We start from the raw sequence: 21,419 nt of genomic DNA, 5'->3' as shown, positions 1-21,419 counted from the left end.
CAAAATATTGCTCCAAATACTTGACGAATTAATTTGAAGCTTGAAAGTTGCTCCAAAAATATAGATAGAATATAAGAGATTTGAGAGAAAATATTAATTTTTTATGGAAAAAAATAAAGAAGGATGGGGGTATTTATAGTAACAAAATAAGGCCAAAGTATAATTTAATAAACTTAGGGGTTATATTAAAAATTAGGGGGGGAGGGGGGGGGGGGCAAATATGGACGTTTTTGGCCGTTGGGAACGATTACATTTGCAATTGTGGCCGTTGCCCAACGACTATATTTCAAAAAAAAAAAATTAAAAAAACAAGTGGGACGGACGGGACAGATGGGAAGTTAGAGAGGAAAACGGGAAGTTAGAGAGGAATCATGAATGAAGAGTTATTCCATTATAATTAGAGAGGAAAACGGAATAACTCTTCATTCATGATTCTTCCAAATGACAAGTACAACTGACATATTGAAAAATAAAAGAGGGACTAGGAAACAAATAAGAAACACTATTAATAAAGATAAAGGACTAAACTGCAATTCCACTCTTATTTGTAATAACTAATTTCTAACAAACTTAGTACTCTTCTACAAGCCTAAGGTACTGCCTGGTACAGCTTGGGACCTCTCAAAATTGGATCATTACTCCCTCATTTGAAAGCTTCCTTGACCTCAAGGAAGAAATGTAGGAAATCTAGTCTTCACCACAACAACATCTTCCTAGGTTGCCTGCTCTTCAGGAACTTGTTCCCATTGCATCAACCACTGTGTGATAGCTTTGTTACCTTTTTGAACCATTCTACGCTTTGGGATTTTTACAGGTTTTGGACAATAGGGATTAGAGATGTCTAGTATAGGGGTGGTTAACCTGCTTAGGAATGTCATAACAAGATTTTAACAAGGACACATGAAAGGTGGAATGAATCAATAGCTCAGGAGGAAGAGCGAGCTTGTATGCAACTGAACCTACTCTGTCTGTGATCAAATATGGACCATAGTATTTGTAAGACTACTCATTGAAGTGGTGCGTAGACATCGTGATCTGCCTGTAAGGCTTCATCTTCAAGAACACCCAATCTCCAATGTTGAATTGTCTATCAGATCTGTGTTTATTAGCCTGAGAAATCATCCTTTGTTGAGACCTCACAAAATGATATTTGAGCAACTGCAATTTGAATTCCCTAGTTACTAGATTCCTGTCCACCTCCTCAATCTCAGAATCTCCAGATACATATGGCAAATAGATAGGAGGAGGTTGTCCATATAGGGCCTCATAAGGTGTGCAATGGATAGAAGAATGGAAAGTAGTGTTATACTACCACTCCGCAAAGATTAGATAATTGAACCAGCCTGCAGGTGTCTCTGAATAAAAACATCTGAGATACGTCTCCAAATATCTATTCAGTACCTCAGTTTGTCCATCGGACTAAGGGTGGTAAGCAGTTGAAGTGCTCAAGGTAACTCCTTGGACTGAAAAGAGCTCTTGCCGTAGTTTGCTAGTGAATATAGGATCTCGATCACTGACAATGTCTGATGGCATCCCATGTAACTTGTAGATGTATTCCATGAACAACTTAGCAAGCTCACTAGCGGTGTAAGGATGAGATAGGGCAACGAAAGGGGCATATTTGGCCAGTCTATCGACTACAACCCATATAACTGATCGCCCCTTCGATTTTGGAAGGCCTTCAATGAAGTCCATGCTAATGCTACTCCAAGCGGTTGCGGATATTTCGAGGGGTTGAAGTAACCCAGGGTAAGCAGAGGTATCATACTTGCTTCTTTGGCAGATGTCACACTGTTTGACAAAAGTGACAACATCTTCCTTCAACTTCTTCTAGTAAAAGATGGAAGATACCCTCGTATAAGTATTATCAATCCCAGAATTTCCTCCTTGAGGGGAAGAATGCCACATTTTTAGGATTTCACTTCTCAGTTCAGCATTGGCCCCTACGACCAATTTCCTTTTTCTTCTTAGTTGCTGATTAACAAAACTGTACCCCTTCTGTTCTCCAGTTTGGTTTTGTAACTGATGTATGATCGTCTGAATGGTAGTATCCCCCTCCCAGCTATCCATGATTGATTGTAGTAAGTTAGTTCTAACAGTGGACAATGTCAGAGCAGCCAATTCAATTGCAGGCATCCTTGATAATGCATCTGCAGCCTTATTCTCCTTACCTCTTTTGTATTCGATTTCAAAATCAAACTGTAATAGTTTGGTAATCCATTTAAGCTGAGATCCAGTATGCAATTGTTATTCAAGCAAATACTTCAAAGCCTTCTGATATGTTCTAACTATGAAATGCCTCTCTACCAAATACTGACCCCATCTAGTGACAACCATCACCAACGCCAGTAACTCCTTATCATAAACTGAGAGTGACTGATGTTTAATTGATAATCCCTTGCTAAGATAAGCAATAGGTTGTACCTGTTGCATCAACATAACTCCTATACCAACATCACATGCATCGGTTTCCACTACAAATGGAAGAGCAAAGTTTGACATAGCCAACACAGGTGCTGAAGTTAGGACTGATTTTAGTGTTTCAAATGCTTGAGTAGCTGCTTCAGTCCATTTGAAACTATCTTTCTTCAATAAATCAGTCAAGGGTTTGCTCAATAATCCATACCTCTGAATTAATCTTCTATAATACCCGGCTAAGCCCAAGAAGCCTCTCAACTGCTTGAGCGTAGTAGGAACATGCCAATTTTGAACTGCCAGTATCTTTCTAGGATCTGTTGTGTCAGGACTCGAAATTCCCACCTTTGAGGCCGTGATGGCGCCTAACATTTCACTTGCTAGGCAAGCCAACATTAGAATAATATTAGCCATTTTAAAACTATTTTAAATTAATTAATAACAAAGAAACAAATGCTAAAATCAAGTGAATAATCCATAATAATAGCAATGTCTAAATACCATCCAAGAACTGGAGTCACAAGTGCACGAGCTTCTAGAATGATACAAATAAAGGTCTAAATAAAATAAAGCTGTCTGAAAGCAAACATACAGCTAAAATAGAGTAGACGGGGACTTCAGAACTGCGAACGTTGTGCAGTTATACCTCAAGTCTCCTCTGGGTAGCTGAAATCCGAGCAAGTCTATGGTACGCCGCTGGGAGCAATTCCGAAATCTGCACAAGAAGTGCAGAGTGTAGTATCAGTACAACCGACCCCATGTACTGGTAAGTGCCGAGCCTAACCTCGACGAAGTAGTGACAAGGTTAAGGCAAGTCACTTACATTAACCTGTACGTTATAATAGTAATAACAACAATAATAGAGATAAATTAGGTAACTCATTTTAATAGTTGAAGCCAACTCAGCAGTTATAACCAATTATAATTTCGATCAATTTTCGTTGCGGCGTGCAACCCGATCCCAATATATCTTTTCAATCAATTCTGTTGCGGCGTGCAATCCGCTCATCCAATATATTCATTCCAATCAATTCTGCTGCGGCGTGCAACCCGCTCCTCTAATATATTCACTTTCATTTCCGTTGCGGCGTGCAACCCGCTCCTCCAATATTTTCATTTACCAATTCTTATAAAAGAAATTACTCCAATAAATGCAATAATTAATATGAAATTATAAGACAACAAGCATATAATAATTATGATTTATTAGAAATAAGTGATGACAAGTAGCAATTCATTATGGAAATTAAGGATGTAATAAGCATTTTAATAATTAGTATACTAAACGTCAAGTGGAAATTATGTCACATAAATCAAATAAGCATGTAGCAATTATAACATGGATTCAAGGCATGAAATTGAACAAAGAACATGAGAGAAATAATTAATTCATGATTTAAAACGATTTATAATTTTTCAAGTAATTATGCAAACAATTAATTTGACGACATATAGACACTCGTCACCTCGCTTATACGTCGTTCACATGCATTTCACATAACAAATAATTTAAGGGTTCTATTCCCTCAAATCAAGGTTAACCACGATACTTACCTCGCTTTGCAACCAAATTCAAGAATCCAATAAACCCTTGCCTCGCGAATTCGTGTCCAAAATTCTCAAATCTAGTCATAAACAATTCAATATACTCAATACAAATCGTATAAATTAATTCCATATGAATTTATAAATTTTTCGGATAAAAATACGAAATTCATTTTAAAAATCAATAGTGAGATCCACGTCTCGAATCCCGAAAAAACTCGCAAAATCTGAACACTCGTCCCGATACGAGTTCAACCATACAAAAATTATCGAATTCCGACATCAGATTGGCTTTCAAATCATCAATTAAAGTTTTGTTTGAAGATTTCTACCATTTTCAATCCAATCTTTACCCATTTGAACTCAACAATCTTCTCATAACCTTATTGGTACAAGCATGTATAACTAATACTCTCACATGCAAGAATCATATTTACAATCACCCATCTTTACCCAAACTCGAAATTGAAGAATAGGGGCTAGAACCTTACCTCTTGGGTGAAGATTTTGTGATAATTCCTTGTTGGATTTCAAAGCTTGAACAAGATTTTTGATGAACAAAGCACTTGAGCTTCTTCCTCTCTCTAAAACACTCTCACTTCTCTCTAAAATCATCAGATAATTGTCCCACAATAAGCCCCATAACCTATTTATCAAAATGGGGTTGGGTTATGAAAATAGAAAAATTAACCCTCCGAAATCGGGTCTGCAGTCGCATAATGGACAGCATGATGGGTATGCGGGCCGCACAATGGTCGCAAAAATTGGTGCCCAGAACTGGGCTGTTCTGGTCCATTCTGCGACCAGTTTGCGGTCGCAGAAGCAGTTTCGTGATCGAATAACTATTTTGCGATCGCAGAATTGGTCGCAAAATCGCATTTTTTTCAGCTTTTGGTAATTTGGTCATAACTTCTTGTAGGAGTGTCCAAATGATTAATGGTTTAAAGCGTTAGAAACTAGACTCGAAAACCTTTCATTTGATAGGTAGATCATCACATAATTCCTTATATATAGGTATATATGCTTGTTTAAAGTTTGATCTTGTGTGTACCCATTTGAAACCTTAGTCTATTATGAAATTTTCCAACTTGACTTAGACTTAGGCCTCTCTCTAGACCTCACATCACTTATAATATGCCTCGTACACTTGTTATCATATCCAATTGGTATCTATAATATTAATAGTCCTCAAATGAGAAGTAGTGTCCGCCCCCAAACACATAACATAACTTATCTCTTCTTTCACCCATTTCAATTTACCGAATTTTTACTAACTTCCAAAATTTCCAAAACTTTCGCCAAAGTTTCCTTTATAACCGGGACTATCCACCTGCTAGAGAATCTCAGAAGCCAATCCTAACAATACATACATAATCCAATCAACGTAACATAACATGAAAATAATACTGACAGTGGCATCATAAGTAATATATTACTAGAAAAGGAACGCCATTAACATCAACTATTCAGTTGAGACATAACTCATAGAAGGTAAGCTCTCAATATCTTCATAGAATACATAAATGAACGTTTAAATTAAAGATGACATTTTTGGGTCATCACATATTGCAACCCCATTGGCAGAGATATAATGTCCCAAGTACTCAACCGTGGTAGCAGCAAACACACACTTTGATCTCCTAGCATACATGTGATGTTGTCTTAACAGAGCAAAAGTAACTCTGAGATGTTCCTCACGCTCCTTAATATTCTTGCTGAACACTAGAATAACATTAAAGAATACCAAAATGAACTTCCTCAGGTGTTGTTGAAAAAACTGGTTCATCAACCCTTGAAAACTAGAGGGAGCATTAGTTAAACCAAAAGGCATGACTAAGTACTCATAGTGCCCCGAATAAGTATTGAATGCAGTTTTTGAAACATCTGCAGGGGACATCCTGATTTGATGGTATCCGTACCTCAGATCAATTTTAGAATATACCTTAGAACCCTAGGTTCATCCGGCAGTTTCTCAATAATTGGAATGTGGAACTTGTCTTTAATAGTTATCTGGTTCAATGCCCTCTAATCCATACACATTCTCCAACTTCCATTCTTCTTCCTAACTAGGACCACTGGTGAAGCAAATGGATTACTACTGTGTTGAATTAAACCTTGGGCTAATAACTCATGCACCATTTTCTCTATAACATCCTTTTGCATGGGGGAATACCTGTAGGGTCTGGTATTCATTGGTTTGGCCCCTTCCTGTAAAGGTATGTGGTGATCAAATGGTCCTCTGGTGGTGGTATGGTCTTTGGTTTACTGAACACCTCCTGAAATTCTTCCAGGACAACCTGTATAGCACTAGGATTTTCAGTTGTTGTCTTACCAACAGATGCTTCTACACTGGACACCATAGGACTGACTTTTATCATAAAGAAATGGGCATTAGTGCCGCTGGGTACTGGCCTGGTGCAGGGACTCAACTTCTACAGACAGTGCCTCCGAGCAACCATTCCCATGCTAGACAACACTTGTGCACTTGAATAGAGTTTCCATCAACAACACCAACATTCAGGGGAGGATCTAGGGTTTCTATTTTCCACCCCATCTTAATTGCAAGTCCTTCATTAAGGAAATTATGTGTAGATCCACTATCGATTAAGATATTAAGCCCCCTATGTTGGCAAAACCTCGGAACTCTCAAAGTATGATACCCTCTGCTACCATTGAGGGCCTGCAGAGAATTCTAACAATTCTCAATCACTCCAGGTTCTCCTTTTGTCACCACCTCTTCCTCTTCATAGCCTTCACTTTTCTCCAGTTCCAACAGAAATACCCGAGCCTTGTGTTTACAAACATGTCTTTTTTCACTCAACTCAGTATGGGTGAGTCTCTTCTTCTTGTTCTGACTATTATATATTGCCATCAAATACAACCGGAACCTGCTTTGGAAGATGGTTAATAGGTGTAGTCACAGTCCTGGGATTCTGAGTAGTGGGTCCAGGATAGTAACCCTTGATAGCCTTAGCTTGTTTAAGAAAAATAGATTCTTGTAGGCTTGTAGCCTAGCAAGGTGATAGGCTTGGGGTAAAGAATAAGGCCGGTGAATCCTCACAACATCACTTATCTCTGGCTTCAGTCCCCATAGGAATACACCCCAATATGTTTTACTTTAAACAATTCACACATGGGATCGTCATACTCAGCCTCAAATCTGTCGGCTAACACAAATAAATACTCATCCCACAAGGGAATGGATAAATGAGCTCGACTTCTCATGTATGCTTTATGCCACTCAATGCAATGTCATCCAAGTGCAAAGCAGCCACTGTGACCCTTTCTTCTGGTAAGACCTCATCCAGTGAAAAAAATTGATCTGCCTTATACCACCAATCAACAAAATTCTTCCCATTAAAGAGCGAAAATTCTATTTTGGATAAACGAGTGAGTGAATGAGAGGCTTAGTGAGAAGGACCATTATGTGGGTGGACGGGTTGAGGAACGTGTAGGGTGGGCAATTGCTGGTCCTGAAATGGATACTGAGGAAGAGAATATTTAGTTGAAAATGAGGAATAAGGAGCAAAGGAGCTACAGGGGAAAGGAATCTGGCCAGTTACTGATGGATATGGAATCTGAAAACTAGGAATATAGGTCTGGTTATAGTTGGGTGGAATTTGCATCTGGTGAAGTGGGTTGAGGTTGGGTATAGCTGGTAATTGACTCGTAGAGATTGGCATAGATGATACGTGGCTAGTAAAAAGTGGAATAGAAATGGGGGGAATCAGAGCACGCAAAATCGGGGTAGACACAGGTTTAAGGTTACCGTAATTTTGGGAACTATAGAAACGACTAGGTGTCGAAGTAGTAGAAGAGGAATTTTGAGGATTGGAGCTTAAATTCACAATACCTGAGCGTTGTTGAGGTCCCGCCGTCGTAGAATATAAGCTCTGCCCAGTATCACGCATCATCACTGTCGATTTAGCTTTATCCAGTTGTCGACCTTCATCGATGGACTCCTTAAGCTCACGGAAGGAACGCTCATGCACTGATTTGAGCTGATTCTGTCGCATGCCTAAATTGACTATATCAATTGCCATTCGATCTAGCCGATTAAGAACCTCCACCATATCGGTCGCCATAGTTGAGCTCTTCCATAGTGCGAGGATCAAAGTTCTGATACCACTGATGCACTTTGAAGCAATTGAAGCAGAAAAGTGTAAAAGAAGAAGGAAAAAGGGAAGTTGAGAGGAAAATATAATAACTCTTCATTCGTGATTCTTCCAAATGACAAGTACAACTGATATATTGGAAAATAAAAGAGGGACTAGGGAGCAAATAAGAAACACTATTAATAAAGATAAAGGACTAAACCGCAGTTCCACTCTTATTCGTAATAACTAATTCCTAACAAACTTAGTTCTCTTCTATAAGCCTAAGGTACTGCCTTGTACAACTTGGGACCTCTCAAAATTGTATCATTTTTCTCACTTAATGATGTAAGAGGGCCTTTGCAACATTCCCATTCATAGCAAATCCATAACAGATGAGATATCTTGTGGCATCATAGGATACAACAGTTTTACTGCTGCTCTAAATTAAAATCTTGTAGGAATGACCTAAATTAGTACAGAAATTTAATTAGAATTAAAATTTGAATCGTTTTCTTTCCAAAGCTAGTTGGATACTTAAATTAGTACTACAAAAGTTTTTACTTGAAACAACAACAACAACAATAATACATTTGTTCGAAATAAATTGGGGTAGGCGATATAAATCCTCATTCCTTTTAAATTCAATTCATTACCAAAAAAAAATTAAAGTGCAAGTAAAAAAATATAAATAATAATAGTAATTAATAATGATAGAAGTTCTCTACTAAGTCCAAAATCTATCACCTATAACTTTTTCTTCCATTTCATTGTGCCCTATTTTTAGATTCCAAAGAATTGTAGGTCTTTCAAGATAACTTTCTTCCATGTGGTTTTAGGTCTACCAAGTGATAGTTTTATATTTACGGTTCGGTGCATCTGCATATCGACGCAGGATATGACTAAACCATCTCAAGCGATCTTCTCTCATTTTATGCTCATGTGCAATATTTGCACCTTCTGACAAATGCGGCATTTTCTAATCTTATCTGATCTTAATTAGCGACTACTTTCCTAAAACTTGTCACTTAATTATGATTAGAATGCTTATTAGATTATTTTTATCTAGACGCTTAAGATGTAAATAGTACTTGAGGAAATGGACAGAAGCCAAAATCCGTTCACATGTTAGATACCGCAATTAAAATTTTACTTAATTGTAGCACTAACACCCAAAAATACCATAACTTTAGATTACGTTATGAATTACGAACATGATAATATTCTCTTTTCCCGAAACCTAACATGATTGTAAATGATGTGCGCAAGTATTTCATGACAAGTAATTACCTTACTAGCTAATCGCTTTTGTCCTATGTATTTTCTACGGAGCCAAACTTCTCGTTTCGTCGTTAGTACTTTTTGTACATTTTATCTTTAGTAAATACCTGATGCGGGTAAGTTTTTACCTTTAGATCATGATTTAGTACATTTTGTGGTATTTCTTTACTTTTGATTGTTATATATCATCGATAGGCAATTATCGTATCAAACCTTTAAAGTGGGAAAGCTTTCTAGTGGTTGGGTGGGCCGGCTATATGGGTTAATTCTTCATAAATTTATTTATCTGTACCAGATATTTATATCAAATTAGATTTTCTTACTAGAGCTAAGAGATTTAGTAAGATGAAATTATGTAATATTTAACAATTGTTAAATGGAAAAACGTACATGTAAATTCGTATCATGCATCTATCAGTTTGATCTAAACATCAGATAAGAGTAAGTCTTTACGTTGACTTCGGTATCTCAATAGTATATCATAAGTTGTGTTTGTCTTAAATCCTACTGAATCTTAAAATCGTCTTCTATAACCTATTTTTATAACATAAAGTAGGAATTTCAGACTACAAACTATAAATTAATTTTCCTAGTTAAAGTAAACAGCTTAATTTAGTAGTCAACAATGGGTGAGTTTAACTATATTGGTAACTGTTCGTATAAAAAACAAAAGCTTAAATTAGTAACCTAAAAAATAAAATAAATTATTAGTACAACAAGTTAAAGTATATTAATAATGTAAAAAAATTTAATTGTGTGTATATAAGTTAATCCTACAATTGAATCCTACCAAATCTTGAACTCTTCTTCTATATTATCCCATTTTTAGCAAACGAATTTTAAGTAAAAGAGGATAATTACTGGATATGTTTTTTTTTTTTTTTTTTTTTGAATATATAGAATCCTAGTTGAAATAGTGCGCTCATTTGTAGCAGTAGCCAACGAGGATTTAAAATCCTTAGCTATTATATCTCTATATAAACTTTCCAAGCTATCATAATTTTATATATCCTTCTTCTTTCTTTCTCCTTTTTTTATTCTTTCACGTATTTCATTAATTGTTCGTTAAACAATGGATTCAAGAACTAGGTTGTTTTGTTTGGTTCTTTTAGTGTTTTCTTGTTTTTGTTTGTCTAAGGCAGATGAATTGAAGGTAATGGTAAAAGGAGTGACATCTATAGCTAAAACAGATGATAATTTCATATGTGCAACTTTAGATTGGTGGCCAGAAAACAAGTGTGATTATAATCAATGTCCATGGGGAAAAGCTGGTATTCTTAATCTGGTAATTTCTTTTTCTAAATTTTGATCTCTCCAAGTTTTTTAGCTTTTTTTTATATATAAGATATTCATGAAAATAAGAAGGAAAATTAGGAGAGTTTAAATCAAGTTTTTATTGATTGATTGTGAAAAAAATCATGCAGGATTTGAAGAACAAGATTCTTACAAACGCCGTTAAAGGTTGGTACTAAAGTTCATTGCTTTTTAATATATCTTATGTGTGTAAATAATATTGTGCTAAAAATATATGTATACATAGGTCGATAACACTCGAAAATAAGACAAAGGAAATATATACTTGCGACTAGAAGTACAATCTTAAAACTCCCACAGTCTCATGCTATCACTTAAAATTTAGGCGAAGCCATAATTTGAAATTTATAGGTTTAGAATTCTTGGTTTACGTTACTAGGTCTACACTTTTAAGTTACTAGGTTTTATGTTAATAATTTATACATATTAAATAAAATTTTAAGACAAATAAAGGAAATTTTGGCCGTACACTAACTCTGTCACTGCTTACAAGTAGAATTGTGACAATAAATTGACATTGCTTGCACTAACAATGTGCAGCTTCATAGAATGCAAGAACGAAATAGAAAAGAGTTTAGAGAATATAATAGAAACGGAAAACAGCTAGAGAATATAATGCAAACAAAGGAACATTTTGCTTGAAAATAGAGTTTAATTATGGAAACTTGTCTTTTCCTTTAGATGTTCTCATGGTTTTCATGACCCAATCTTGTTTTTATTCCAAAACATTTGAACCCCAAAAAAAAAAGGACGTTAAAAATTTGCAGTTTTTTTTTTTCCTCTAAATTAGTTTGATTATTTTTGAAAATTTTGCAGCATTCAATCCACTAAGAATCAGAATAGGAGGTTCACTACAAGATCAGGTTTACTACAAAGTTGGAAAATTCCCAAAGCAATGCTCAAACTTAGAGAAAAAATCAGATGGCCTTTTTGGATTTGCTGAAGGCTGTCTCCACATGAATAGATGGGATGAATTGCATGATTTGTTTAACAAAACAGGGTAAGCTCATCATTTTTCTTCTCCTTTAATTTATTTTCTCTTAAATATACTGCACCACTTAAATTTTATATAGTAATATTCTACATTCTTTTACTTTTATATATAAATGTACATGGTCACGAGTGAGACAGTGAGTGTAGATGGATCTTAATTAGTTGTAGTACAATATGGGGTCGATTTATGGACTAGTTATACGGAGATTATAATACATAAATGTTATGTGCGGCATAATATAATAGGTGTTGTTATGTGCGAATTGATACTTTAAGAGTCTTTTTGTCTTTGGTTATTCTTATTCATGTATCTTTACTACTTCTATAAAGAAAAAAACTGGAACTCCGTGGTTTGAAAAAACCATTAAAAGCATGTCATTAAAGGTAAATTAAGAAATATAAAGCTAAATTGTTTGGTAAAATTGAATGGTGTGATTTTTTAGAACATACTAATAAGGAAATAATGTCACATAAAATAGAATAAAGGGAGTATTACTTTTGCAAAATTTTATGCTGAGATTATTTTTTATTAGTGTGTCAAACCAAATGACTCCTATGCAGGGGTAGAGCTAGGGGACGGACTTCGCCGAAAAACTACATTGTATATATTAAAATTATTTTGATGCATAAATATAAATGTTTAATCCTGTTGGCTTGTTCATATATTTACTTTTTAATATTCTGAATCCCCTTAGTAAAACTTCTGGGTCCGCCATTTCTCTATGTTAACATTTTTATCTTTGTGAATTTATGCAGGGCTGCATTAACATTTTCATTGAATGCCTTACTTGGAAGGATACAATCAGATGAAGATGATACTCTTTGGGAAGGAGATTGGAATCAGTATAATGCAAAATCATTGATGAAATACACTGTTAAAAAAGGATACAAGATTGACTCATATGAATTAGGTAAAAATACAAACTATAATCCTAAGCCAATGAATTATGTTTCTTGTTTATAAAAGTACTTAACATATTTCTTTTGGTAGGTAATGAGCTTTGTGCAGGAGGGGTTGCTGCAAAAATAAAAGCTCAGCAATATGGCAAAGATGTCAAGAAATTGAAGAAACTTGTAACACATATGTACCCTGACCCTGCTTCTAGACCAAAAATCTTGGCCCCTGGTGGATTTTATGATGAAGAATGGTTCAAAATCTTCCTTCAAACTACCGGTCCGGACGTCGTCGATGGATTAACACATCATATTTACAACCTTGGAGCAGGTACATAACAATGTTCTTACATCCAGAGGCCGATCCAGGATTTAAACTTCAAAGTTTTTCAGCCTTTTAATTTCCTACTACTGAACTTGTCACAATTATCTCACATATATAAATCTATGTTCCGCATAAAAAATGTTGTATTGTCTCCTTGATTTCCCCCTCTGGTTTGAGTTTGACTTGTTTTTGGACTAAGAATCTTGGTAAATTGCAGGTGTTGATCCAACTTTGATTAACAAACTTCAGGATCCATTTTACCTTAGTCAAATAGCTCAAACTTTTAATGATGTTTCAAATACTGCTAAATTGTTTTCACCATCTTCTGGACCTTGGGTTGGTGAATCTGGTGGAGCTTATAATAGTGGTGGCAAAACCACTTCACATACCTTTGTCAACGGCTTCTGGTAACTCTTCATAGCAAGTCTGATATAGTAAATAACTCTTCCTCTCCGTTGGCTAGAATGTCTAATGTAGTAATCTTTGTGTTGCAGGTATTTGGATCAACTCGGAATGACATCAACTTTCAACCATAAGGTATACTGCAGACAATCCTTAATTGGTGGAAACTATGGTCTTCTCAACACTACAAGTTTCATCCCAAATCCAGATTACTATGGGTATTTAACGCGATTCTCATCATCTCAAATCGCCTTTTTCTCATATTTTAAGTCTAGCTGTTTTACAATGTTTTTTCCTGATAACTTTTGCAGTGCTCTTTTGTGGCATAAGCTCATGGGAAAGAATGTGCTTTCTACTACTCATGAGGGCTCGCCTTACTTGCGCACTTATGCTCATTGCTCAAAGACAAGTGTAAGATACAACATTATCAAGAATTTCAACTTTACTATGATCTTATTAAGTATAACAAGATTTTAACAGTTGGAGAAAACATCTGTATTATTTGTGTTTTCAGGGTGTTACAGTTCTATTAATTAACATGGACAAGTCGACAACATTTGAAGTATCTGTGGTAGATGACTTGAACATGTATCCTAGTAGGATTGAGCCTATACATCAAAGGGAAGAGTACCATTTGACACCAAAAGATGGCAACATTCAAAGTGATGTTTTGTTGCTAAATGGCACTCCATTGAAGCTCACTGCCTCATTCGACATCCCAGAAATGAATCCTCAGCTCGTTGATCCAACGTTGCCTATCTCCGTTGCTCCTCGTTCTATCGTCTTTGCCACCTTGAGAGGGTTCCAAGCTCCTGCTTGTGCATAGATAAATTATAAATTTCATTTAGTTTTAGATTAGGATAAAGACGTTAGATTCCTTTCATCAACATGTTTAGAGAAGTTTCAGATCAAACTTAATACTTTGTTTTATTTTTCTAGTAAGTTGCTTTATATTACATTCTCAGTTTTGTTTTCTTTCTTTCTTCTATGGGATTCTGATAAAGGAATTTTTATCTATATAAAAGGAATCTGAATCACTTCAAGAAAAAGCAAACCATTTAACAGAAGAAAAGAATGCTTGATATCTTTGTTTTCAAGATCCAAAACCAACCCTTGCATGCAAAGATATCTTCTTTAATAAGTACATTCAAAGATATCAAAAAGCAGAACACAGCTTTTATCAAACTGAAAAAGAAAGCTTCCTTTTTTCTCCTGTGCTTCTCCTTCAAATTTCACTATTATCAAATCTTTGAGATATCAAAATAAGGTCCTCATTACAAAGAAAGAATGGATATGCTTAAGCAAATGAGGTAACGTAACACGTCAACTTCAAATTCTAACATAGAGATATAGCTTTTTCGCGTTACAATTAATATACTGTTCTAGGGTGAGATTCTCCGGTGTAGGAGAAGAAGAGAAAGGAGGAAGCAGCAGCACAAGAGATAGAACAATACCGCCACAGAAAACTCAACCTTTTAAAGGTAGTAACCTAGACTCAAAATCTCAATCTTAGGAAAACAAGAACATTGTAATAGTAAAACTTCTGAATAATATACTAAAAGTTTGGTTTTTGTTTTTGGCAGAGACAAAAAGAGCACCTAGCTGGTTGTACAGACAGTTTATAAGAACAATGAGTCGCGATTATGATTCTAGCGATAGTGTTGACTATCCAGCTGCAGTGGCAGCAGCTGCATTTGCTGTAAAATCAATCGAAGACAAGAGTGAAAAAGACCACAGAAGGACAAATAGTGGAGGAGCTGATAAACCTTTTACCAAGACTAAAGCAGATGATATTATCCCTAAGAAGCCCGAAAAGTTCTCAGGTAGGAAGAAATCTTGCAAAATTTCCATTTTTTTTGTTTTTTTGGGGGTATAATGGTGGTGTGCGGGCCTACTTGTACGAACCTCTAATACTTCATCGTAAGCCCGTTACCTCCCACCAACACAGGTATTAGGTAATTTTGTCCACCAAGAATAAAGCAGATGTGAAGTAACAACCTAACGTTGAATTTGATCCCCCGTCTCACACAGTTAAATTTATAGGTCTTTATTACTACTTTGTAACATAACTTTCTTCTTAACATTGAATCTTATCAGATGAAGTTTCAAAACCAAGACCAAAACTTCCAGATAAAAGTGTGCCAATAAGGACAGCAACAATCAATCCAGAGCCACTTAACACTGTTCCATCTATTAAGAAGAAACCAACTTTTGGAGATACCAAACCTGAAAGTGAAGTTGCTGAAAAGGCCAAAAGAGTTCCATCTATTAAAAAGACACCCACTTTTGGAGATACCAAACATGAAAGTGAAGTATCTGAAAAGGCCAAAAGAGTTCCATTAATGAAGAAAACTTCAACATTTCCAGACCAAAGCAAAGCTCCCAAAGCTCCTGAGGTTCCTGTTCGGCCAACTAGACAATCTTCATCTCAAACAGGCATGGCTAAAGGGCAAAATACAATGAAGCTTGGAAGTGGAAATTCTAAGGCAGATATTTGGGAGAAAGAAGAGATGGAGAAGATCACAGAAAGGTATTTTGTTAAACTGATGCCTTATAATTGACATCACACTAAAAACTTTCATTTTAGCCGAGGGTCAATAGTAAACAACCTCTTTGCCCTTCCATGGTAAGGGTAAGGCTGTGTACATCTTGGTGTTGTCTCCAAACTTTCATTCATACCCTTTTCATTAACTTTCCCTCCTTTCTTATTTTGCCTTTTAGAAAGAAAAAAATTTGGTGCAAGCTAATGTATTTTTCGTAACTTATTAGCTTTAGTTCTTCCAAATTTACATAATTCTCAAAGGCAACCCGGTGCATTAAGCTACCACTATGCGCGGGGTACGGAGAAGAGTCGGACCACAAAATTTACATAATTCTCAATCCCCAAATTTGATTTTGTATATTTTGGTTTACATTGCATTTTGACCCGTCGATTTACACAAATATTTGACCAATATTTACCCAATAATTTGATGGTTTGTTCTCGGGTTCAACCTGTTGAGTCAAGTCAACAAGCGGGTCATAGCCCAATCCATCAAAACCTGGACGAGTTGGCCAGGTTATTAGAAAATGGGTTGATTTTACCACCTCTAGCTGCAACATAAACATAGTCAAGGAGTTAACAATAATACTATTCTCTAACCTCAAAACAGGAAATGGGCTGATTTTGGTTGCTCTATTATATATGACCTACTTCTTTACCCTTTTACTAAAATTTCAGGTACAAGAAGCTCATAGCAGAAATTGTGGAATGGGAAACTAAGAAGAAGAAAAAGGCAAAGAGAGATTTGGAGAGAATTGAGGTAGACTCCCATCTTAAATTTTTTGTTATAGTTAATCTGCTGGAATTCATTTATTTACCAACACACTGAATGGAATTACAGGCTGAAATATTGTCAAATAAAAACAATATGAAATTACAGGCCGAATTAAACAGGCGTAGGGCGAAAGCCATGCGACATTTCAACAATGAAGTTGGAAGGATTGAAAGCATTGCAGGAGGAGCCAAAGAACAAGCAGATCAAAATCGCGAAAACGAAGAGCTTAAGGTTAAAGAGAAGGCAAATAAGATCAGATCAACTGGGAAAATGCCAGCAACATGTTTATGCTTTTAAATACTACCCTTCATAATAAAGCTGTAAAAATTTTAGAGATAGCTTTTCTACAGGGAAAAACATGTATATATATACTGAGGCACAACACTCAGCCGTATATAAGCTTTCATAAGATCATCACAAGTCAATACTGTTATAGTCGAAAAAATTGAATGTGAAAGGATCAGGCTGTGAACCGCGGTATCATAAGTCCAATAACAACAGCAGATTCAAATTTTCAAGGAAAATTAACATTAACTTCCACGAAAAACCAACAAATATTTACAACATCTCTTGATATAAAGACTAAGATCAAACTGATGAGACATTGTTTACTAGTGCAAGCAGTAATTTGTATTACAGACTCGAAACTCTAAGAAATAATTCTCAAACAAATTGAACCGGCTACATTTCAAGCAGTAATCTCTCTCACCAACCAATCCAGAGCAGGATAAGCGAAGTATAATACTAGCAAAGATGGAAGTCCAAAGAGAATTGTGATCAGCAGGTATAGAAGTAGGATGCCCACACTGGAAGGTATCACGAATATAACAACCAGAAGAAGTACAATAACCAACGGAAACTTGGATGTCAGTCGGAAAAAGAAATCAAGGGACTTCTGAAGAGAAAACTGGGACCTTTGCATTGTAGTGATACCACTTGTATTGCTAGTTCTAGGACCAGTAGCGCTAGACACTGAAGAGCCTAGACGATGAGTCCGCCTACAGTTCGTGACAGAAGTCTGGTTCCCGGTAACTGAAGTTTGATCCCTGTAAATGGCAGATGGAGACGTCACCCTGTCGCCATTTCTGCTTTCCACCATCCAGAGGAGGAAGAAGTTCTTGCTAGGAAACTTGAGATTTCCCTGGTAAAACAACCGAAGTGTCAGCAAATTGCACCATGGGCAGGAAATGAATAATGGAATCTGGACTTGTTGAGTGGAAATCTTCACAGAAGCTGGTTTAAGTCCCAACAGACAATTCTTACAAAGAGAGTGGCCACACCATAATACATAGGGAACATTCTCGACAATGTTAAATGACTCCCAACATATTGGGCATTCTAGTCCTTCCTCGGAGCTGTCATTAGAACAGACATCATCATCATCTGAATATTCATGACAAGTTTGACTGGGCGCAGCAGAATCCTTCTTCTGACCGAAGCTTGTGATGGCATTTGAAATGGATTTCCACATAGCACAATGAAACAAGTGCTATAAGGATCTGGTAGGAAGAACTTGTTCAATGTAAAACACCTCTTTTGGAGCTCTTTTGAACCTGAAATATAGAGCAAAAAGAACTGCGGCATTTATCAGCCATCTCTAAGCAAACAATTATGGAGAGAGAGAAGCGATGATGTTTACACGCCTCATAAAACTGCAATCACAACCCTCTCAAATATCTTTCAAAGGCAAAAACGAATATATCCACTTTATTGTTCCTGCTGACAATCATTACGTATCAGCAAAAAGAAAAAAAGTACATATTCCCTAAATCCCTATTAAAAAAATCAGCTCCCTATCCAAAAAGAAATCCTGAATTGGACCTTGTTTCCCCTCTAAGTGGTGAAAATTGTAACCAAGGCCAAATTAATTCCTCCAAATGAACCCTTTCATTGGTATGAGCAGATGGGCTATTGACTGCTATATCGAACAGAAAAAGGGACTTTTACATGGCAGCCGCACCTTTGATGCTAGTTGTAAATCATATATTCTATATGCTGATAAAAAGAATGCAATTACAAGACAGAAGAGAAACTTTGAGAGAAAGATCTCTTGTTTGTGGTCTCTACCAATAGCTTGAAGAACGACACTGATATGAGAGAGTTGCATGAGAGTTTCCAGACATACCACCAAATATTGAGGTATGCAAATAGAAGTCCATGTACTAAATAACAAAATTATCATGACTGCTTCTAGGCATAGCTCATGCCCGTGCAGCAAAGGAGCTCACCTAACTCTATGTCAACTTACAACACCATGAGGGCTATGGAATCGTCTATTTGGTTTTCGTGTTTCCGTATCTTTTCAATGCCCAATAATTTGTTTTTCAAGACAAATTAGGGGTCCTCTAAAACTATTGTCTAATCTCACCATTATCCTTAATAAAAAAATCTCTAACCAAACTGAAAAAGCTCTTCGGAAACACCAACACTCGAATATAAGTTTTACAAGAACAACTAAAACTTATTAGGGATTTGGCCCCAAACCAGCTATTGAGCTGGTTTTGGGATTTGGGATTTTGCCAAAATATAGGCAAAATCTATGGCCAAACATGTGTTTGCCAAATAAAACCCAAGTTTATTTTGGCAAAATCTATGGCCAAACTGGTCCTTAGTCTCAACTACTTGGTATCGCCTATATGGATCCTTTGCTTCCAGTGTGTTCTCCTTTTAGCTAAATCTACGTGAATTCCGAGAGATTCTAAGTCTTTGAAACAACTCTCTTCCATAAGATTTTAAGTCTATCTTGTCCTCTTTTTTTTGGGTGTGGATAAGATAAGGTCCTCTTTTCTTATCACAGAGAAATCTCTAAGGGTCAATTGGCGCATGGTTTGAAAATCGGTAGATGATGGGCCCACCCTTCTACCTTTCTGCTTATATACCAAGTTTTTGTAAGTCTATCTTGTCTTCTTGTAATAGCTTCATGCGTCATATCAAACATATCCGCCAGAGCATTTGAAGGCCAAAATAGGAACAAGTCATTTTAGGCAATCGTTTTTATGTTATCATCTCTACTCGCACACTAGGTTGCGATATTTCAAATCTTGTTTAATTAAAAATGACTACACATCCATCTTAACATTCAAATCTTTACATCAATCATCCTGTGGATATTTTAGTGCTTCACTCCTATAAAACATCATTGTCTCACAACGTTTTTATAGAACTTGCCTTTCATTTTGGTAGGTATCTTCTTATTGCATAACACTCCTATAGCAAGCCTGCATTCAGTCACCCTATTTTAATTCCTGTCTTCATCTAAGAAATGAGTGTCATCATCCTTTAAAGTTTTTACCTTATACTTTGTAATCATAGCTCACATTCTAGTTTCACAATTGTTGCAATATATTATGGAAATCTATCATATATGCATACATCAATCTACCCCTCTGATGGTAGTTAGACTAACTCCTTCATTACAAAATTATGCTCTGAGAACAGATAATGCTCAAAAGGAGATATCTTAAGATTCTTAACAAGTACAAGACTCAACCCTTGGTTACTCCTTCAACCATTCCAGTCTCGAAATAAACACTCTTAAAGGCGAAAAGATGACCTTAATTGCTATAGCTCATTTTATTCCAACAACGACAATGCATTAATCCCAAGTTAGTTGGGGTCGAGTCGACTATATGAACCCTCACAACTATGTAAACTCCATACAGACCCGTATCAGTGCAATATGTAAAAGGGTAGATTCTCTAGCACTAGAGGTTCTCTACATTTTCTACGGGCATACAAATCTCTAACAAGACTATAGCCTACATCTATCTTTTCTTCCACCGCACACTTTTTGTGCTATCTGCATGTATTTCAAGAGATTGTTGGTCTTTCTAGATAACTTCCTAATACCTCATCCCCTTTAACAGATCCATCACCATTGTTTCACACCTATAAATTGGAGCATTGAGAGGCCAATGTAGGACATGAATAAATCATGTCAAGCGACCTTCTCTTATTTTTACTCTCTAAATGTGCTATTAGCATATTCTTCCGAATGTGATCGTTGCTAATCTTGTCTAATTTTGTACTAATGCACATTAATTTAGCAAACAATCACAGCTCTGGGATCTGAATCCATGCCCTCTCGGGCCAGAGCCTAAATCCGACACCTTAGACCACTCTACTTCATTTTACAGTTTTAAAAGTTTACTAATCCAATGACAAGAACTGAGTCAAACATTCATTAACAAATGCATACCAATCAGAAAAGTTTCAAAATCCAAACTTTCTTTCAACTCTTTCTTTTCAAACTAAAATTACATACACAAACAAGATGAAAAAAGAACAAGAAGCTAAAAACCCAAAAAAGGGTTAGAGCTAGAATTTGAATTCCACAATATTTGGCAGATCAATAGCATTGAACCAATCACAAAATACCCACAATAATTCAAACCAAGAAATGGATTTATCTCACATGTAACAATAATTTCAAGGCATAATAAACCCACAAATCTCATAAAAATCCAATCTTGAAATTTAGTTACCATCAAAACAAGATAAAAAAGAATTAAAAATTTGCAGAATCAGAAGCAGAATCAGAATGAGAATCAAAGATTCAAGAAACGGTGATGTGATTCATGAGATAGGGAAATGAACTTACTTGAATAAATGGGTGATTATAAAATTGCCAAAGAATTAAACAGAAAGAGAAAAGAGGGAGAGAGACCAAAAGAGAGAAAATGGGAAATTTATGTGTAAGGTCTCTCTCTTCTTTTTTCTCTCTGTACGTTTTCTGAGGAATCTGTGTGAGGAGATTTTACGTGGGACTATACTGTAGATACGAGGCAGCCAAGTGGAAATATTTGATTTTCTGTTTTCTTTTCATATATTTTAATTTAA

General features: G+C 36.0%; 3 protein-coding genes and 1 long non-coding RNA gene across 7 annotated transcripts; 2 read left to right on the top strand and 2 right to left on the bottom strand.

The window, feature by feature from the left end:
• Positions 1 to 482: 482 nt before the first annotated feature.
• On the bottom strand, positions 483 to 8,174 carry LOC138900569 (uncharacterized). Its single transcript, XR_011411675.1, has 3 exons — positions 7,814 to 8,174; positions 3,062 to 3,130; positions 483 to 2,795 (listed from the first exon to the last, which is right to left on the bottom strand). It is a non-coding gene; the product is annotated as an uncharacterized lncRNA (long non-coding RNA).
• Positions 8,175 to 10,348: 2,174 nt separating this feature from the next.
• LOC104106070 (heparanase-like protein 2) lies at positions 10,349 to 14,238 on the top strand. The gene is made up of 9 exons (XM_009614553.4): positions 10,349 to 10,620; positions 10,760 to 10,796; positions 11,466 to 11,649; positions 12,399 to 12,553; positions 12,634 to 12,867; positions 13,079 to 13,268; positions 13,356 to 13,481; positions 13,575 to 13,674; positions 13,778 to 14,238. Exons 1-9 carry the CDS (start codon positions 10,408 to 10,410, stop codon positions 14,087 to 14,089), a joined length of 1,551 nt encoding a protein of 516 aa, XP_009612848.1. The 5' UTR covers positions 10,349 to 10,407; the 3' UTR covers positions 14,090 to 14,238.
• A 191-nt stretch (positions 14,239 to 14,429) lies between these two features.
• On the top strand, positions 14,430 to 17,000 carry LOC104106069 (uncharacterized protein At3g61260-like). Of its 3 annotated transcripts, none has more exons than XM_009614551.4 (6): positions 14,430 to 14,573; positions 14,650 to 14,744; positions 14,847 to 15,086; positions 15,361 to 15,793; positions 16,484 to 16,565; positions 16,686 to 17,000. In XM_009614551.4, exons 1-6 carry the CDS (start codon positions 14,551 to 14,553, stop codon positions 16,875 to 16,877), a joined length of 1,065 nt encoding a protein of 354 aa, XP_009612846.1. In that variant the 5' UTR covers positions 14,430 to 14,550; the 3' UTR covers positions 16,878 to 17,000. The 3 variants fall into 3 exon arrangements, with proteins under 3 accessions (XP_009612846.1, XP_009612845.1, XP_009612847.1); XM_009614550.4 differs by having other exon boundaries at positions 16,647 to 17,000; XM_009614552.4 differs by having other exon boundaries at positions 14,434 to 14,573; positions 14,670 to 14,744; positions 16,647 to 17,000.
• Positions 17,001 to 17,085: 85 nt separating this feature from the next.
• Positions 17,086 to 21,370, bottom strand: LOC104106071 (uncharacterized). Of its 2 annotated transcripts, none has more exons than XM_009614555.4 (2): positions 21,181 to 21,370; positions 17,086 to 18,155 (listed from the first exon to the last, which is right to left on the bottom strand). In XM_009614555.4, the coding sequence occupies exon 2, from the start codon at positions 18,049 to 18,051 to the stop codon at positions 17,269 to 17,271; it is 783 nt and encodes a 260-aa protein (XP_009612850.1). In that variant the 5' UTR covers positions 18,052 to 18,155; positions 21,181 to 21,370; the 3' UTR covers positions 17,086 to 17,268. The 2 variants fall into 2 exon arrangements, with proteins under 2 accessions (XP_009612850.1, XP_009612849.1); XM_009614554.4 differs by having other exon boundaries at positions 17,086 to 18,133; positions 21,181 to 21,369.
• Positions 21,371 to 21,419: the final 49 nt, after the last annotated feature.

This window comes from Nicotiana tomentosiformis, chromosome 10 (assembly GCF_000390325.3).
Source record: "Nicotiana tomentosiformis chromosome 10, ASM39032v3, whole genome shotgun sequence".
Taxonomy (NCBI): domain Eukaryota; kingdom Viridiplantae; phylum Streptophyta; class Magnoliopsida; order Solanales; family Solanaceae; genus Nicotiana; species Nicotiana tomentosiformis.
This window is presented reverse-complemented; position numbering and strand designations above follow the sequence as displayed.